At 51.1% G+C, this 15,416-nt stretch overlaps 5 protein-coding genes and 1 non-coding gene across 6 annotated transcripts; 3 read left to right on the top strand and 3 right to left on the bottom strand.

Annotated features, from left to right (window-relative positions):
- Positions 1–1,960: 1,960 nt before the first annotated feature.
- Positions 1,961–3,109, bottom strand: BO86DRAFT_99629 (uncharacterized protein). The gene is made up of 4 exons (XM_025677854.1): positions 2,962–3,109; positions 2,887–2,904; positions 2,271–2,838; positions 1,961–2,210 (listed from the first exon to the last, which is right to left on the bottom strand). Exons 1-4 carry the CDS (start codon positions 3,004–3,006, stop codon positions 2,059–2,061), a joined length of 783 nt encoding a protein of 260 aa, XP_025527447.1. The 5' UTR covers positions 3,007–3,109; the 3' UTR covers positions 1,961–2,058.
- Positions 3,110–4,193: 1,084 nt separating this feature from the next.
- On the bottom strand, positions 4,194–4,700 carry BO86DRAFT_399962 (uncharacterized protein; the record flags this gene model as incomplete). Its single annotated transcript, XM_025673672.1, has 1 exon — positions 4,194–4,700. One exon carries the CDS (start codon positions 4,698–4,700, stop codon positions 4,194–4,196), a length of 507 nt encoding a protein of 168 aa, XP_025527448.1.
- Positions 4,701–5,805: 1,105 nt separating this feature from the next.
- BO86DRAFT_t143 lies at positions 5,806–5,878 on the bottom strand. The gene has a single exon. It is a non-coding gene; the product is annotated as a tRNA-Thr (tRNA).
- Positions 5,879–6,341: 463 nt separating this feature from the next.
- BO86DRAFT_448434 (uncharacterized protein) lies at positions 6,342–7,879 on the top strand. Its single transcript, XM_025676645.1, has 4 exons — positions 6,342–6,809; positions 6,880–6,908; positions 6,987–7,124; positions 7,195–7,879. The coding sequence occupies exons 1-4, from the start codon at positions 6,629–6,631 to the stop codon at positions 7,570–7,572; spliced, it is 726 nt and encodes a 241-aa protein (XP_025527449.1). The 5' UTR covers positions 6,342–6,628; the 3' UTR covers positions 7,573–7,879.
- Positions 7,880–8,065: 186 nt separating this feature from the next.
- Positions 8,066–10,581, top strand: BO86DRAFT_339507 (uncharacterized protein). Its single transcript, XM_025669023.1, has 2 exons — positions 8,066–8,603; positions 8,681–10,581. Exons 1-2 carry the CDS (start codon positions 8,207–8,209, stop codon positions 10,384–10,386), a joined length of 2,103 nt encoding a protein of 700 aa, XP_025527450.1. The 5' UTR covers positions 8,066–8,206; the 3' UTR covers positions 10,387–10,581.
- A 1,593-nt stretch (positions 10,582–12,174) lies between these two features.
- On the top strand, positions 12,175–14,864 carry BO86DRAFT_379623 (uncharacterized protein; the record flags this gene model as incomplete). The annotated part of the gene is made up of 3 exons (XM_025670685.1): positions 12,175–12,924; positions 12,988–14,374; positions 14,428–14,864. 3 exons carry the CDS (start codon positions 12,175–12,177, stop codon positions 14,862–14,864), a joined length of 2,574 nt encoding a protein of 857 aa, XP_025527451.1.
- Between the last annotated feature and the right edge of the window lie 552 nt (positions 14,865–15,416).

Here is a 15,416-nt window from a genome sequence, read left to right on the forward strand (position 1 = left end):
TAAATAACCACTACATGAATTATGTGTTTATCATGTGCTTATGACAAGAGGTATTAGACGGTACAAATTATACATAGCATAATCATTAATTCATAGCTTCAGATAATATATGCAGCCCTCCGTCAATCACTCATGCTCCAGGTCCTTGGGGCTCGGGTCTCCAATTCCATCCTCATTGATGGCAAAGAGGCAGTCACTCTCCGGCAGGCACGGGCTGTCGTAGATCTTACATACTCGTGTCTCACCTCGCCCCTTCTTCAGACTTAATCTCGTCGTACTAGCATGTGCAATGATGTTTCCACCAATGGGCTTCTTCGGGTCGGGATTGAACATGTTGGGGCCGCCGTCTACCTGGGCGACGACCTGGTTTGTGATCACAACCGCGATTCCGAACTCATCTGCAAGGCGCTGCAGAGTGCGCATGAACTTCGCCAGATGGGTCTGGCGCGTGGACAATTCTCCACGGCCGTTGAAATCTGTCCGATACAAGGAAGTGGCCGAGTCGACGACGAGCAGCGAGAAGCGAGTCTCGCACATCATCTGGGAGGCCTGATTCAGCAGCTGGAGCTGATGGTCCGAGTTGTAGGCTCGAGCATACGCCACGTTGTCGAGAACCTCTTCACCGACAAGCCCATATCGTTGCGCAACCGCCAACAAACGCACGGGACGGAAAGTACCCTCGGTATCGATGTACAGACACTTTCCTTCTCCACCGCCCATGTCAAAAGGCAGCTGACAGGTCACCGCAAGGGTATGGCATATTTGACTCTTTCCTGTTCTGAACTCGCCGAAGATCTCCGTGATAGATCCTGTCTCAATGCCACCGCCAAGGAGGGTATCTAGTTGTTTGGATCCCGTTGTGATTGAAATGAGCTCGCTTCGTCGCGCATGCATCTCCGTGGCTGTGGTAAATCCCATGGGTACAAGTTTCGCCGCTGCAGGATACATACTTGTCAGTTATGTTATTGTGGATGCCCATCAGTATCACGGCAGAATCACCTTCAACAAGAACCTTGGTAGCCTTCTGTTCGGAGATACCCTTAATCTGCTCCAGCAAGCGCTTCGGACTGAAAAATCACGAAGACCGATTGTCAGTAAGCTCGGATGGTACTATGTGGTGACTTGTGTTTTCCACTATCAGTTGACTTACGTGTATGCGATCGACTCAACAGTGTGATAGCCCGCGTCAACGAACAGTTTGATATCTCGGCCAGTCAGACCCGCAACTCCCTTTCGTAAGTATAATTAGTACACTTCGTGTAATGTGGAGGGCCGCGGTGGCGCTTCCAAGGATGCCGCGATGCCACCATCTGCTTACCTCTAAGGCTGAGAGGGGAGTTGGGGCCCCAGGACCAGGAAGTCCTTCCTCGTAGTCATTTTGGGTCTCCATGTCTGCTGTCATTTTCTCCTAAGCATTCAGTTTGGGGACAGTCAACAGTCTATTCGACTTGTTCGACTTAGACAGCTAGGGAATGCACAAAGCAGACGAGCTGAACGCGAGACGCGTGTTCTAGATCGGTTGTGCCGTCCTGGGTCAGAATTGACTAGGCCGATGATGAAAAGAGCGTATTGAGCTCTGTAGAATATCTGTCTTGCTAAGCCTGCTGTTCACCTGGCGCTGGCTATTTTGAATGAGAGGGTGGCGAATTAGCCTTATTGCTCATCCCTCAACAGTGATGGAAAATGGACGCGTTGAGGCAGGCGCGATGTCACGTGCCGATACTGATGCCTATCAGGCGTTGCTGCCTGAGGGCCGTGGCCAGCCGACTACTTCGGGCTCAACATGCGTACATTTACAGATGCGAAAGGCCTAGTGGCTTCCTCGATACAAATTATGGCATACTGATGGCTGCCATACTATGATAAGTCTATCTCTCAATGTCTCACCAGTGCTTCGTCTTAAACCTAGAGCCTTGCGGGTTTCAATGAATCGAAAACTCCCATAAACTACCCCCAAATACATTGATTCCTGATGGTGACATGTGATAAAAGCAATATGAAGACAGACTAGCTTGCTCCAAGCTTCCAACGCATCGCAGTGTACCATCTATCCAGTCACTAAGACCTAGGGCTGTCTATGGTCTCGTGGTTGATCGGTCCCTGGTCGATCGGTCTCAACTGGTATGTCTCAGTCGAGCCTGTCTGAATGCTCTCATCGATCAGCTTGCTGATCCTACGTCGAAAGCTCTCGGATGAGGTTCGATGATGCCCTAAGCAACCATGAGCGCTGGTCTCATTCGACCATAGCTTACGTTCTTGACGTGACATACCTTCATGTTTTGACATGCGCTTATAGCTTTCGAACGGCTTTCTTACCCAGGAATTCCGAGGATTGAACCAACCCCTCGACCGTCTCTTTTTTCCTGGGTCAACGATCGCCTCAGTTTCACTGTTTGCACGGATTGTTGGCTGTGGTGCGCTGTTTGTTGAAAACACACGCATTGCCTCGGCCCCGAGCTCGATGTCTGGAATCTTCATGGAAAGCCGTGGGTTGAGCAGGTTATGGTTGGGCGCCAGTTGATATGATCTTGTTGGCCGCTGGACGCCACTTGCTGGGACAAGCGATGGCTGACTCTGCACGGGACTGGGAAGTTCTGGCGTGTCTCCCGGCATGATAATGGACTGCCTCGGTGAATACTCCTTGGGGGTCCAAATGCCTTCGACTTGGATGCCCTTTTCTAGCGCCCTGGCACCGAACGGAATCTCAGTTGTCTCGGCCAGGATCCTCTGCATCTCGGTAGCCTGCTCGGTCCTCTCACGTTCCTCGGCAGCAGCGTACTTGTTTGTCACCCTTCGGTTGTACACCAGAACACAGAACGAATAGATCAGAACGATGGCCTTGTTGCATCAGTCATATGGCTCATAGTGCATGACCTCGCGTCTTACCAGAAGGCCCGCAAGCACCTATCTCGCTAGTTAGCCGTGGTTGTCGGTTTCTCGACTTTGGGTCGAAGGACTCACGAAACTCAGCTTCTCCCACAGTGCCCATCCGAACCAGAACTGCATTTTAGACTATGCCGGGATGTCTCGTGGTCACCCCGGACGTGTGTTCGATGTGATGAACGTGGTTGTAGAACTATGTAGGCTATAGGCAGAACGAAAGTATCGGCAGTATGTCTTACTTTTGAGCTCTTGTATGAGGAAGTGAGAAGTCCTGCCGACATCTTTGTCAGGAAAGAGGTGCAACTGTCGTTGGACGCAGGCAACAATTTTTAACGCAATCGAGGAGGGAAAGTACGAGCGCATTGTGAAGATAATTTACAAAAACGGAAGGTGAATCTCCAGTCCACGACGGTGCTCGCTCGCCGATACAGGCATGATTGCAGTGGGTGGTGAGTTCTGATGGCAGGGGACCAGCAAGTCATAGGTGTTTGGTAAGGGATCTGGTGTCCTCGGCGTATATTTTGCAACATAGTGGCTGGTACGGTGCAGAGTTTGGAGATGTTTTTTGTCGGTGGATATATATATTTTGAGTAATATTTCACATTATTTAGAGAAAGGTCATATTCATGCCGAGAACAAGGACGAGTCGATAAGCAAAGATAGGGAGACAAAGGAGTATGCGAAGAAATAACAAAGATGGCGGGGCGCTGGAGTAGTGAAGATGCTGTCCATGTATATAGAGCCCGAAAACAAAAAGAACAAAAAAGTAGTTGTCCAGCCAGATTGCCAACTTCCCTGTAACGGGGCGGTGTAATCTGGTGACGCCATCCTAGGGTGGAAATGTCTCTGCAGAATTGCTTCCCTCAAGGGTCACTTCCATTGCTTAGCGCCGTGTAGCAATCGTGGATTACTCGCACGAGTACAACGACGACCCCCGGATTCGTACCAGGCACCAGTCCCGCTGGCAATTACCTAAGCAAGGTTATTGACTTAACGGCCGACCTCCCACTGGACTATCCATGACAGATTAAGAAACAGGACATCAACAGAAATTTATATAGAACTCAAACATCATGATTACCCGCTACGTCAATCTACGAGTTCAGCACAATAACAAGCGACGATTGAGTACCACACTAGAAATAGTATTACTCGAGTGATAATTCCTCCACTCTACTCCGACAGGAAGACCAACCCTTCACATCCCCACCACAGACACATATCGATAACAGAAGGAACAGGATTCAGGAACAAACGACACGAGAAATGCCAAGCGACAATACACCAGCCGTACAATCCACAGGCTGAGTTCAGGGAAAGATTTTGATGGAGCTTCTGCACTTCTTGCTGCCGAACACAGAGGCAAACCGATCGCATCGGCCGGAGCAGCACTGGTAGTCATGAGTGCAGCGGTTTCTGTTCGAAAGGCATGCTCCGCCACGAGGATCCATGCATGTCCCATTGGCACATGTATGCAGACGGGAGCAGTCACTGTCGGTAATGCAGCTCAGAGTGCAACGACTATTGAGGCATGTGTATCCCACTTCGCATTGGGATCTATTGTAGCAGGTATCGACAGTGGCATCGTTGTCCGCGGACGAGTCTAGCTCGTCGTCGGTGGCATCCACGAAGCCCTCCGCATCTCCTCGAGCCATGATAGGGAGGGAGCGATAGCTCTCACTGTCACAGTGCCCGCCGGGGCAGGCCACCGTGATGTTTCGAGTCTGAGTTTGAGGAAGGACGGCACTCGCAGCAGCTCCTCCGATGACCATGAGGACGGCAACACCGGAAACGATCGAGGTCGAAAGACTAGGCATGATGCTCGTCGATCAGAAGGATTAACTGGATAGAAACCAGAAACGTCAGCTCAATCATTACTCTCGCCCACTCTGACACATTACTCATCTGGGAGCCAGACACGTCGAATGATACCTTGCTCGAGAAGTATATGTCCGTGTGGGTGAATGGCTAATCAAGAGATGTCTGGGTAGCTGAATGAATGGATATGTGGGAATGAGTGACTGGGTGGGTGGATGTATGAATAGGAGAAGAATGAAGAGGGTGAAAATGGTTGCACTGTCGAGAAGCATGGCTGAGGTTATAAAGGCCCCATGACTTGACTATAATGGGAAGGAGTGGACTGCACAGTCAACGGAAAGGCAGGCTCGATATAAAACAGGAAGCAACGCCTTCTCGTACAGCGCCTACCCAGTTTCCTCAACACGCGCTGGACATCAATGCACGACAGGCAGTATGTGCTCATACGGCACTTACCATTAGGAGGCGATTCAAGGTATGCTGACGAATGGAACTACGATGCCCCCCTCGGATCCATGGCTGCATTATATTTTTGTGTCGCCGAGACCAGCCTGATGAGAACTCGCAGAGAAGCCTCTCTGTCACTACCCTGGCCCCAGTGCCAGTAATTCGTTGACAGATATTCTCATGAATAGAAATCGACACCCAAAGACTCCAGCTCATGTGCCGGTCTACGTATATCGAGCATGGCAACATGCAGGCATCACGATTTGGAAGCGTAGAAACCAGAAATAGCTGATAGTTAGTCGTTGCTTTCTCAACCCCACATTAAGCTTTGACAAGAGGCGTGGTAAAACCCGGCATCATCAACTGAGCAAGCACCAATGTGTTCAATGTGTTCGATGTATCTGCTTGCACTATTTCTCACCAGGTCACAGGAGTTGAGACTGTTCTAAGTTCATATATACACTGTAGGCCTTCTCTCCCACCTACAATTTACTTCTAGCGGGGATCTTGATTGCCGGGCACACATACAAGGGCAGAGGTGAAGCAGTGACTACAAAAATAGAACGCCCTTTTACTCAATCCATCTGTCCAGCTCTGCGATTGCTCTCTAGATACTACTATACTATATAGTAGGGAACAATTGGCAAAAAGAAGAGATGCTCACACTCGGACTCGAACCGAGGATCTCAGCATTACTAGTGCTGCGCTTTACCATCTAAGCCATGCGAGCTGATTTATGCTTTAGATGCAGAGAAGAGACGTTATAGTGCGTTATCAAGATAGACATAACAAAGTCAAAAACCTAAATGTACGAGTTGAACTCAAAGAATGTAAGATGAAACAACTCCTAGCATAGTGATGTCTTCGGGCGCTGGTCAGTATTTATGTACTGTACTTATGCAAACATTATCATGTTACTGTTGCATAAGCAGAATAAGTGCTCCTCATCCCGGAAACTTAACTTTGATGGACGGGAAGCCACTTGATGGTTAATTGACTAGTCCTCCGAATGACGCTATGGGCATGGCCAACTCCAGACTAAACGATGATGATATACGTACAACCAAGTTTTCCACTAATGGTAACGATTGAAGTCAGGCACATGGCGCGGTGGCAAACGTAACCACGGTCTATGGTACGAATAACATTCTCCAGGGGATCGGAGAGGGGCCCCAACCACTGATTCATTAATAGAATTTTCTCATGGTTGTTGATCCATTCGCCAGGTGGGATGAACCACCCTTTCATAAAATGAACCGACGCCCGAGGCCGCCGATCATGTGAGGGTTGAGTGTTCTTGCATTAATACAGTACTGTACATCCAACTCTCTCTTTGAGAGGATCTGACCACTGCCGCTTGCGCTACACGCTCCCCTCCAGCCTTATATCTTCCTCGGCTCTCTCTCTTTTCTCTGGATTGCGCCCACGCAACTGGCTTTGCGCCACGCATTCTATTGCTTTCCTTAATTACTTCCCCAAAATGGCCCCATTCCGTAACTTCCTGTCTCGAAAGTCCGCCGCACCACCCAATGGCGGGGAGGTTATCACCACCCTAGACAATTCCAGCACTACCAGCCGGTTATCAATTGACGGCCAGCGCTCTACACCTCTGAGCTTCAGGAAGAGCTTTGAGAAAGAGCCACCAGAATATAAACTGAGTGGTATGAAATCATTGAACGAGCATGGAGGGTCGGGAGGTTTATCCCCGCTAACCTGATGATTTGCAAACAGTCGTCGATGCCAATGGCGCTTATCTTCCGGTACTTTAGTCTACACTCCCATTGACCATGTCGCGCATTGATTCTACGTGATTGCTAAGTTGATTGTCCTCGGTACAGCCATCACCGCCCGAGAAACAGAGCTTCTGGCCCAAATATCCCGGTTCACCCAAATCCTCACATCATCGCGATCTTGTCGATGAAAACGAACCATTCTCGATATCGCGGGAGTCTTTCGACTCCTATCGTCGTTCCTTCGTGAGTCTGCACACAACCGGCATTTAATTTCCGCATCCATAGATCTCAGGACTAATCTCCTGTGTGCCAGGACATCTCCGCCCGCTCCCCTGTGTGCTACACCGATGCACTGCCCTCGCGGACATCGCTCGACTCGCGCGTTTCTCGAATGACATCACCGCCATCCACACTTCACACCGGCCTCTGCCGGCAGCCCGAATCGATGGAAGAGGAGCAGTTCGAAGACGTGGGTCTTGACGACGAAACCGAGGTCAAACCCAAGAGGAAGAGCATTTTCTCTCGGTTCGGCGATCTCACAAGCGACTCGCACTCATCCAGCAACACCAAATCCTCGTCTCTGGGGTTCCACATCCCTGGCCGCAAACGAGGACAGAGCAACGTGGGCTCGGAGATGGGCGCCTTCAAGTCCCCACCGGCGAGTGCCGGATCCGAAACTAATGATGCATGATACATTCGCAGAATTTCTGCAATCCATATACCATGACTCGGGGCCGCTGGGAGGATTGACTTGCCAGTGACCGAGGTTTGCTTTCTTAATCGCTCCAACGTGGGACTCGTCGACGAGTTTTGCTGTCTGCCGGCCCCGCTTGCTTGCTGGGTCGACGAACGAACGAGCGCATTGCGTGTTTTCTCATGCTGTCGAATTTCACTATTCTGGCATTCTATTGTCCATTTCAATAGATAATCATTCATGTACATAGTTTTAAGATTTCTATTATATGGCTAATTCCGTTAATGCTACGATTCTCCAGTCTATTCAGACTCTCCGTCTCCAATAAAAACCATGTGGACAGGACGGGAGAGGGGAAGGACGATTGCCGCTCCGTCCTTATCCCGCACAACCCGCCTTATCAGTATCAGCAACCCTGCAAACCAGACAAACAACCGTCGACACCGCTTTCTAACGGGCAAAAAAAATGTAAGAAAAAAAAAAAAGTAGGACGGGCGGACCGCGGCGATAATCCAAGCAGGAAAACCTAGACTCCGCGGGCGGCCCTATCACCATTCACTTTTTGATCCCGCCCAACCTAGTCTATTCCTAAATTTTTTCCTCTCAACAAAACCTCAAATATCCACACATCATGGTTGGGGTAAAGCGCCGCGTCGATACCGGCGACGATCGCGATGGCAAGCGGACGAAGACCAAGACTGCCGTGTCGGCGCCGACGAAGAAGGGCGGCTCCAAGTCGGCCCCCGTGAAGTCGGCGAAGAAGTCCGACTTTAAGAAGGGTGGCGACAAGGGTGGAAAGAAGGATAAGAAAGACCTGAGCAGCAAGAAGAGCAAGAAGGTCCAGAAGGAAGAATCCGAAGACGAAGACGACGACGACGAGTTCGATCTGGATGATGTTGAGGACTCGGAGATTGATGAATTGGATGAGCTTGAGGCTGAGGAGGACGAGGATGTTGATATGGGTGGTGTTGAGGAAGATGATGAAGAGGACGACGAGAAGGAGAAGCCTGCGAAGGCGGCGGATCCAAGTAGGTGGATTCCCTGGTGGTGGTTACTGCTTCTGAAGCTATTGGGAACTAATCAGATCTCGCTTTCGATTGTGCAGACAAGTCCACATCGCGCGAATCGCATATCAAGCAGAAGGCGATGCAGCAGGAACGCAAAGCCGCCAAGCCTAACGCCGATATCATCGCCCGGTCCAAGAAGCTTTGGGAGCAGCTGCGTCGCAAATCCCACGTCCCCCTCGAGCAGCGGAAGAAGCTTATTAAGGAGCTGTTTGAGATCATCACTGGCCGCGTCAAGGACTTTGTGTTCAAGCACGACTCGGTTCGTGTCATTCAGACCGCTCTCAAATATGCCAACCTCGAGCAACGGAAACAGATCGCAACAGAGCTCAAGGGCAGCTACCGTGAGCTTGCTCAGAGCCGGTATGCCAAGTTCTTGGTTGGCAAGCTGATTGTTCACGGTGACAACGAGATTCGCGACTTGATTATTCCCGAATTCTACGGACACGTTAAGCGTCTCATCCGACACCCCGAGGGATCCTGGATTCTGGACGATATTTACCGGACGGTCGCGACGAAGCAGCAGAGGGCCAACCTTCTGCGTGAGTGGTACGGACCCGAGTTCGTTATCTTCAAGCAGGAGGATGGAACCGCGGAGCTCTCTGAGATCCTGGGTAAAAACCCCGAGAAGAGAGGACCTATCATGCACTTTTTGTTCGAGCTCATCAACCAGCTGATCCAGAAGAAGACTTCGGGTTTCACGATTCTACACGATGCTATGCTTCAGTACTACCTCAATGTGAAAGTCGGCAGCGAGGAGGCCAACGAGTTTGTTGAACTCCTGAAGGGCGATGAAGAGGGCGATCTTGTGAAGAACTTGGCTTTCACCAAATCAGGCTCCCGAGTCATGTCTCGGGCTCTCGCATACTCGAACGCCAAGGACCGCAAGCTTCTGACCCGTTTCTATCGCGACACGATTAAGATGATGGCAGGTGACCTTCATGGACACAATGTCATCCTGGCAGCCTACGAAGTCATTGATGATACCAAGCTTACCTCGAAACTCGTTTTCCCTGAGCTTCTGAACCAGGGAATGGACGCTGAAGCCCGCAACGAAGAGTTACTCTGGCAAGTGACTGACCTGACGGCTCGTATCCCCATCTTGTATCCATTCGCTGGCGACCGTGCCAAGTGGCTTCTGCCCGAGCAGGATAGTGAGTTGCTGAAGGAGATCCGCGAGATCCGCGCCGAAACGTCGAAGAAGGAGCCCGAGGTCCGCAGACAGGAGCTGGTCAAGGCCGCTTCCCCCACTGTTCTCGAGCTGATCGCAGCTCGTGCGGACTCCCTGTTAGAGACCAGCTTCGGCTGCCAGTTCATCTCTGAGGTCCTCTTCGACGCTGATGGCGACAAGAGCGCCGCTCTTGCCGCTGTCGCCGAGGCGGCCAAGTCCCGCGCCGACACTAAGGAAGCCCCGTTCGTGGGCCGGTTGTTGAAGTCGCTTGTCCAGGGTGGACGGTTCAACAGCGCGGAGAAGAAGATCGAGAAGGTCCAGCCAGCACTGAACTTCCACGATCTGCTGTACGAGCAGATTCAGCCCGAGATCATGTCATGGGCTACCGGTTCGAATACCTTCGTTGTTGTGGCTCTTGCGGAGTCGGACGATTTCGCGAAGAAGGCCGACCTGCTGAAGACGCTGAAGAAGAACAAGAAGGCCTTGGAGAAGGCCTCCGCAGAGACCAGCAAGGATGGCAAGAAGGGCAGTCCAGCCAGCAGTGGTGCGAAAATTCTTTTGGAGAAGATCCGGTAGAGTCGCCGGGAAGCCAATTCTACCAGTTCAGGATGCATGACATGTTCGTAATATCGGCCGGTTGATTGCAAAAGCATATCCCTTCGGTGTTCTATTCTTCTTTCTATACTATTTCTTCTTTCTCTTTTCATACCGTGAGATATCTATTCTTCGTCTGTACAGGATCTGTGATAAATTTATTGGGATCAATGAAGCCAAAAAGTACTTGATACGATTTTTTTCTGGTTCCGAATTGACTCGTCCCGAGGCAACGTCAGTTCATTAGTAGCATGCATTATAGGCGATGACTCCGTAGAATTGAGTATCTGTTAGCTGAGTGAGGCCGGAGAAAACCCCTGAGCGGAGCTAGAGAAGAACACGCAAGTAGGGAACCACAACAATATGTTTTCATTTGCAAGATGAGAAGTGACTAACTTTCGGGGATAAGCATTTGCTCAGAGAGCTGGCTCAATTGACAATTGCTCATAAGATAGTAGTACAAAAGTGCAAGTAGTGTCAGTGTGTAAAGCAGATCTAGTTATAGTTGACTACGCATTGAGTGATGCATTGGTTTAGCTGTTTCAGCTTTTCAGGGGTGGTTGTCAACGGGAGGTTTCCCGGTAGATTCGAATATGGCGTGGTGGCAGCCGAACGCAGGGACACTCTTTGCCGCTGAAAAGGGCTTAAGCTGCTGGGTGAAACCATGGAACCAGCAGGTGCAGATATCAACCTTGGCTGATCTTTAAATGACGATCTCCATCTCTCCTGCCATTGCGCTCACTTGGTTTGTTCTTTTGAGTCTGAGACTCTGGAACTAGTTCTATTCTAGCATCCATTCTGCTATCGGCAAAAAGGCAAAAAGGCAAAATAAGAGGACCATTCATTCCCATAACCTGACTGTTGTTGATTGCTGATCGGATGATTCGAGTCCCTCCCTCGATCCTGTCGCTACCCGCCGAATGCCATAACGAGGATGATTAGCAAACCGGGGGCGTTTATGCATATCCCACCCACCCCTTGTATTCTTTCCCCAGATCGACTCTACTTCTCTTGATTGATCTCAATCACATCTCTCTTGTCTTTCATTCTCGACATTTACACTTACACTTTTTCCCCTCCCTGACAATGCTGTTTTCTCTCCATTGAAACAATATCCTCGTGGAAAGACTCCTTATCAGTCTTCCTTTAATCAATGGCCGAAGATCTCCAGGACGTGACGGCAACGGATCCCTGCCTGATTGGGGCTGGCCAGAAAAAAAAAAGGGACACAAGTAGACAATGCCCCCTCTCCGTCAGCATCGAGTAGTGTGCGTGCTGTGCTAATTAATTCCTTCCTTCGCCTCCATCGTCTTTCTTTCTTCTCCTTCTCATCTTCGTTCGCTCCTCTCTTCCCTCTCTTCGTTCTTTCGTTCCCTGTCGCGTCGCTGGTGCTCCCGTCACCTACTATGGCTAATACTAATTCTTAATATCTAATTATTTCTTTTTATTTTGCTTTTGCGATATAATATCCCCCCGCGCTCATCTGATTCGCGGAGAAGCTTGCGCCTGCCTTGTCTCAGATCTCATCTGCGACTGCATCGTTCAATTCCCCTCCCCAGCAACAGCGTCTTTCGCAGGACGTACACTCCGATCCCTTCATTTCCCAACTCTATCTGCACCTCCCGGGCCGTCGACAGTGCAACCAAACTCGCACAACACCCCCCTTCCCTGGTTGCAGATGGCTTGGGCCTGAGCGGAATAGTTCCTGTCGTGTACCAAAGTATTGATTGCCTCAATTGACCCGAACAGTCAGCCAGGCAGGCATAAAGCATGATGGTCACCTCGTCCCCCGGGGAGGACGCTGGTCACCCTTCTCGTCAACATCTCCCGCCCATACCTCCGTCGCCGACGTTATCCAACCCCGACATGATCCTACCGTTTGACTCCAACGAGCGCGAATCTTCCACTCCGTCGCCTCCGTTCAACCTACCTTCACTATCCAACTTGCAGGCGTTCTACGCAAGGCGTCCCGCTCTCGATGACAATACGGACCAGACTCAGGGGATCGCGCAATCGGGCGTTGCTCTGTCTTATGGCAATCGCCCTCAGAGCAAATTATACCCACGGCATACATGGCTGCAAGAGGGCTATGATGCTCGTCGCCTGTCGGATATTGGAGAGGAAGACTCTTCGTCATCTTATGCGCACTTTCCTGGGTTCTCGGGTGCATCTCAAATCGTTTCGCAAACAGGACGGGCGGGAGGTTCTCCCGTTTCGCAACGCGAGACGGGCGAGTTAGAGACTAGGGAGACGGGAACGTGGAGCGGCTCGTCTAGCTCGACAGCTAGTGCTGCTAGTGACTCGTCTTGGGACGGGACGAAAGGCCACCAGGACGGTCGCGGCGCCAAGGACTACCAGCACCAGCTGGAGGACGGTGGCACAGATGCTGTCAATGGCAATGATAAAACTCCAAGCATAGTACAAAGTACGCAGGAGGATGGGTCGGGAGTGGAGCTGTCATCGGCCGTACTGAGTACCGAGGCGGAAAGGATTCTCGAGAACGCGAAGAAGCGCCTGACGGTATGTCTGAGGGAGAGAAGATTGTGGCTTAATGATGAAAGCAGTCGCTAATAATTGCTGTAGCTTATGGAAGGGAACCTGAATCGGGCTCGCACGTCGGTGCGAGTGTCTCCGTCGCTTCCCACTTCGCCAACGCCGCCTGTGGGGCAGTCGCATCTGGGTCTGGGCCAACCCGTCGGCGGCCTGTATCAGTCGATTTCTCGCGCGGACCGTCGGGCCTCAAATCATCGTCTGCGCACAACATATACCTCATCCCAAGATGCGACGGGCAACCGCCATTCGCGCGTCTACAGTGAGACCAAATTACCATCAGCGGCGCACTCAGGTCTTCCCACATCCGACACCAGTCTATCTCGGTCGCTCAGTGCCTTGGGCTCAACCAGTGCATCCAAGTATCGCAGTGATGAGCGGACTTTCCGTTACGACCCCACGCGGTCGTATCTGACCCACCGGGCTTCTATCTCGTCCATGCAGAGGCCATCAGCCCGCTCACCAACCATGGTGCAGGAGCGAGCCTCCTCCGAGTCACCCAAGGGCTTAGGCATATCCACCGAGGAGGAGACGGGAAATCTCATCTCGAGCACGGAGGGGTCTAACGGAGCCTTTCCCGCGCAGGACCCGCCATCTCGTTCCCAGTCGCAAATGCAAGTTCGCGACCTGCACAATCAGATGAAGGGCCTTCACATCAAAATTTCCAGTCTGAAGGTCAAAACCCAGGAGGATAATTTGCGCCGTCGTAGCATGCAGAGCCTGCGGACCCCGAGTCCCTTAAATGCCGCTGACCAATGGTACCCCAATGCTTTGGAATTGAGAGGCCGCCAGGGCAACCTTAGGCCTAGCGCTGGTCAGGGTCAGTCACCGGCTCACTCCGCAGAGAATCAGTTCAGCGACGAATCTGGCTCCGCTAGATACGAGCCTGACGCGATGACTCAACAGGCCGAAACACACAGACAAGCCGTAGAGCAATCATCCCCGGGGAAGACGCACCATCAAGAAGATGATGCCTACGAATTCGATGACGCGCAATCAGTGAACGAGAGTCTTTATGAGGATGCGCAAGAGGGTGACTATGATGAGAGCGGCTTTTTGACATCTGACATCGATCAAGAGTCCGTGGATAATAATTTGGATGATACGTTGGAAGCTTTCCCTCCCGTACCACAGAGCTTCCAGGATAAACCTCACGAGGAGCGAGAGGATGCTTTTGACTACGAGCACTTCATTCTGCATAGTGCCTTAGGCAACTATAGTCAAGCTCGCATGCGCCGTGAGAGCAATGTGTCGACCAGTTCGGTTGAAACCACGCGGCCAACCGACCACCGCTCCGTTCGTCACTCCCGGGCCAACAGTGCAACATCACTTTCCTCCGTTGCGACGTTTGAGACCGCCATAGAGGGCAATCACGATGGACTGGAGAGTGTTCTCTACTGGGATCGGAAGTTCAATGATGGTAGGTTTCTATGCTTCAGTCACAGTTCGGGCTTGTGCTAATTTCTGGTCTAGAATTGAAAGGTCGCCATACGACTGGCATCGACAGCTCGAAAGGAGCTGATTTGGAAACCGGAGGAAACCCTCACACTCTTCGCCGACAGCCCAGTCGACGAGTAAACAGCGCATTATCCCTCAAAGCCCCCACCGTCTCACCACGATCCGACATGGCAATGACAGGAGCCGCGACCCCAACGTCCCTTGCATCGTCTCTTGTGTCAACAGTGCGCGCAGCGTCCAGCGCTCATCTAAGTGCATCAGCCAATGGAAACATGGGACTGAATGACGATGACACGAAACTTTTGGAGCAGCTATTCCAAAGCTTAGGGGACGTTTGTACGGACCTTCAGACCATCACAACCTCTGCGCAGCCGGACCCGAAACAGGTGCGGCTGTTGAGACGACGACTAGACGCCGCTCGGCGAGTGCTGGACGGAGAATTGGACACCTAAATTAGGTATAAAAGAGTAAACAAATCAATTCTGGAATTTATGTGGGGGCTTGGTGGACAGTGCGGTTGTTTTTTGCGTTTTGCTGTTATAGCAATCCAGGTGAAAGCCTTGGATATGATACCCTGATATTCGATATTTCGATTTAGCCAGTGCAGATTCTGTTCTTGTATACTATAGTCGCAGATAGTAGTTACTCAAAAGCAAACAGGTCGTGAGATAGGGTGACAAGCGTTGTATACCAAGTGCCGTTGACCCCACCCTAAACCGTGCACGTGCTTTCGTCATGCTTTGATCTCCGACGCGCCACGCGTAGCAGCCACATTCAACATTCAACCGTGAAAGTAAATAATCCCATTATGGCAATGAGGGCCACTGCCATTGTCATCATCACCCCTTTTGAGTTACTCTTCGAGTCCTTGACATTCATTGAGTGATCCTGAACCGAGCTGGACTCTGTGTGCTGGTCGGTCCTTATTCTCCCCAATTTCTGATGCGTCCTTTGCCCCGCATCTCGAATCGCATAATTCCGTCTGACATTCAGCCACAGATACA

Source organism: Aspergillus japonicus, assembly GCF_003184785.1.
Source record: "Aspergillus japonicus CBS 114.51 unplaced genomic scaffold BO86scaffold_26, whole genome shotgun sequence".
Lineage (NCBI taxonomy): Eukaryota > Fungi > Ascomycota > Eurotiomycetes > Eurotiales > Aspergillaceae > Aspergillus > Aspergillus japonicus.

What these genes read in the sequence shown, in the direction of transcription:
- BO86DRAFT_99629 (XM_025677854.1), bottom strand. Translation starts at nt 3,006, where the DNA reads ATGCAGTTCTGGTTCGGATGGGCACTGTGGGAGAAGCTGAGTTTC. An exon ending in GCGCATGTCAAAACATGAAG is followed by an intron (nt 2,211 to 2,270) that starts GTATGTCACGTC and finishes ATGGTTGCTTAG; the next exon opens with GGCATCATCGAACCTCATCC.
- BO86DRAFT_448434 (XM_025676645.1), top strand. Translation starts at nt 6,629, where the DNA reads ATGGCCCCATTCCGTAACTTCCTGTCTCGAAAGTCCGCCGCACCACCC. An exon ending in CCAATGGCGCTTATCTTCCG is followed by an intron (nt 6,909 to 6,986) that starts GTACTTTAGTCT and finishes TCCTCGGTACAG; the next exon opens with CCATCACCGCCCGAGAAACA. An exon ending in ACTCCTATCGTCGTTCCTTC is followed by an intron (nt 7,125 to 7,194) that starts GTGAGTCTGCAC and finishes CCTGTGTGCCAG; the next exon opens with GACATCTCCGCCCGCTCCCC.
- BO86DRAFT_339507 (XM_025669023.1), top strand. Translation starts at nt 8,207, where the DNA reads ATGGTTGGGGTAAAGCGCCGCGTCGATACCGGCGACGATCGCGATGGC. An exon ending in TGCGAAGGCGGCGGATCCAA is followed by an intron (nt 8,604 to 8,680) that starts GTAGGTGGATTC and finishes TCGATTGTGCAG; the next exon opens with ACAAGTCCACATCGCGCGAA.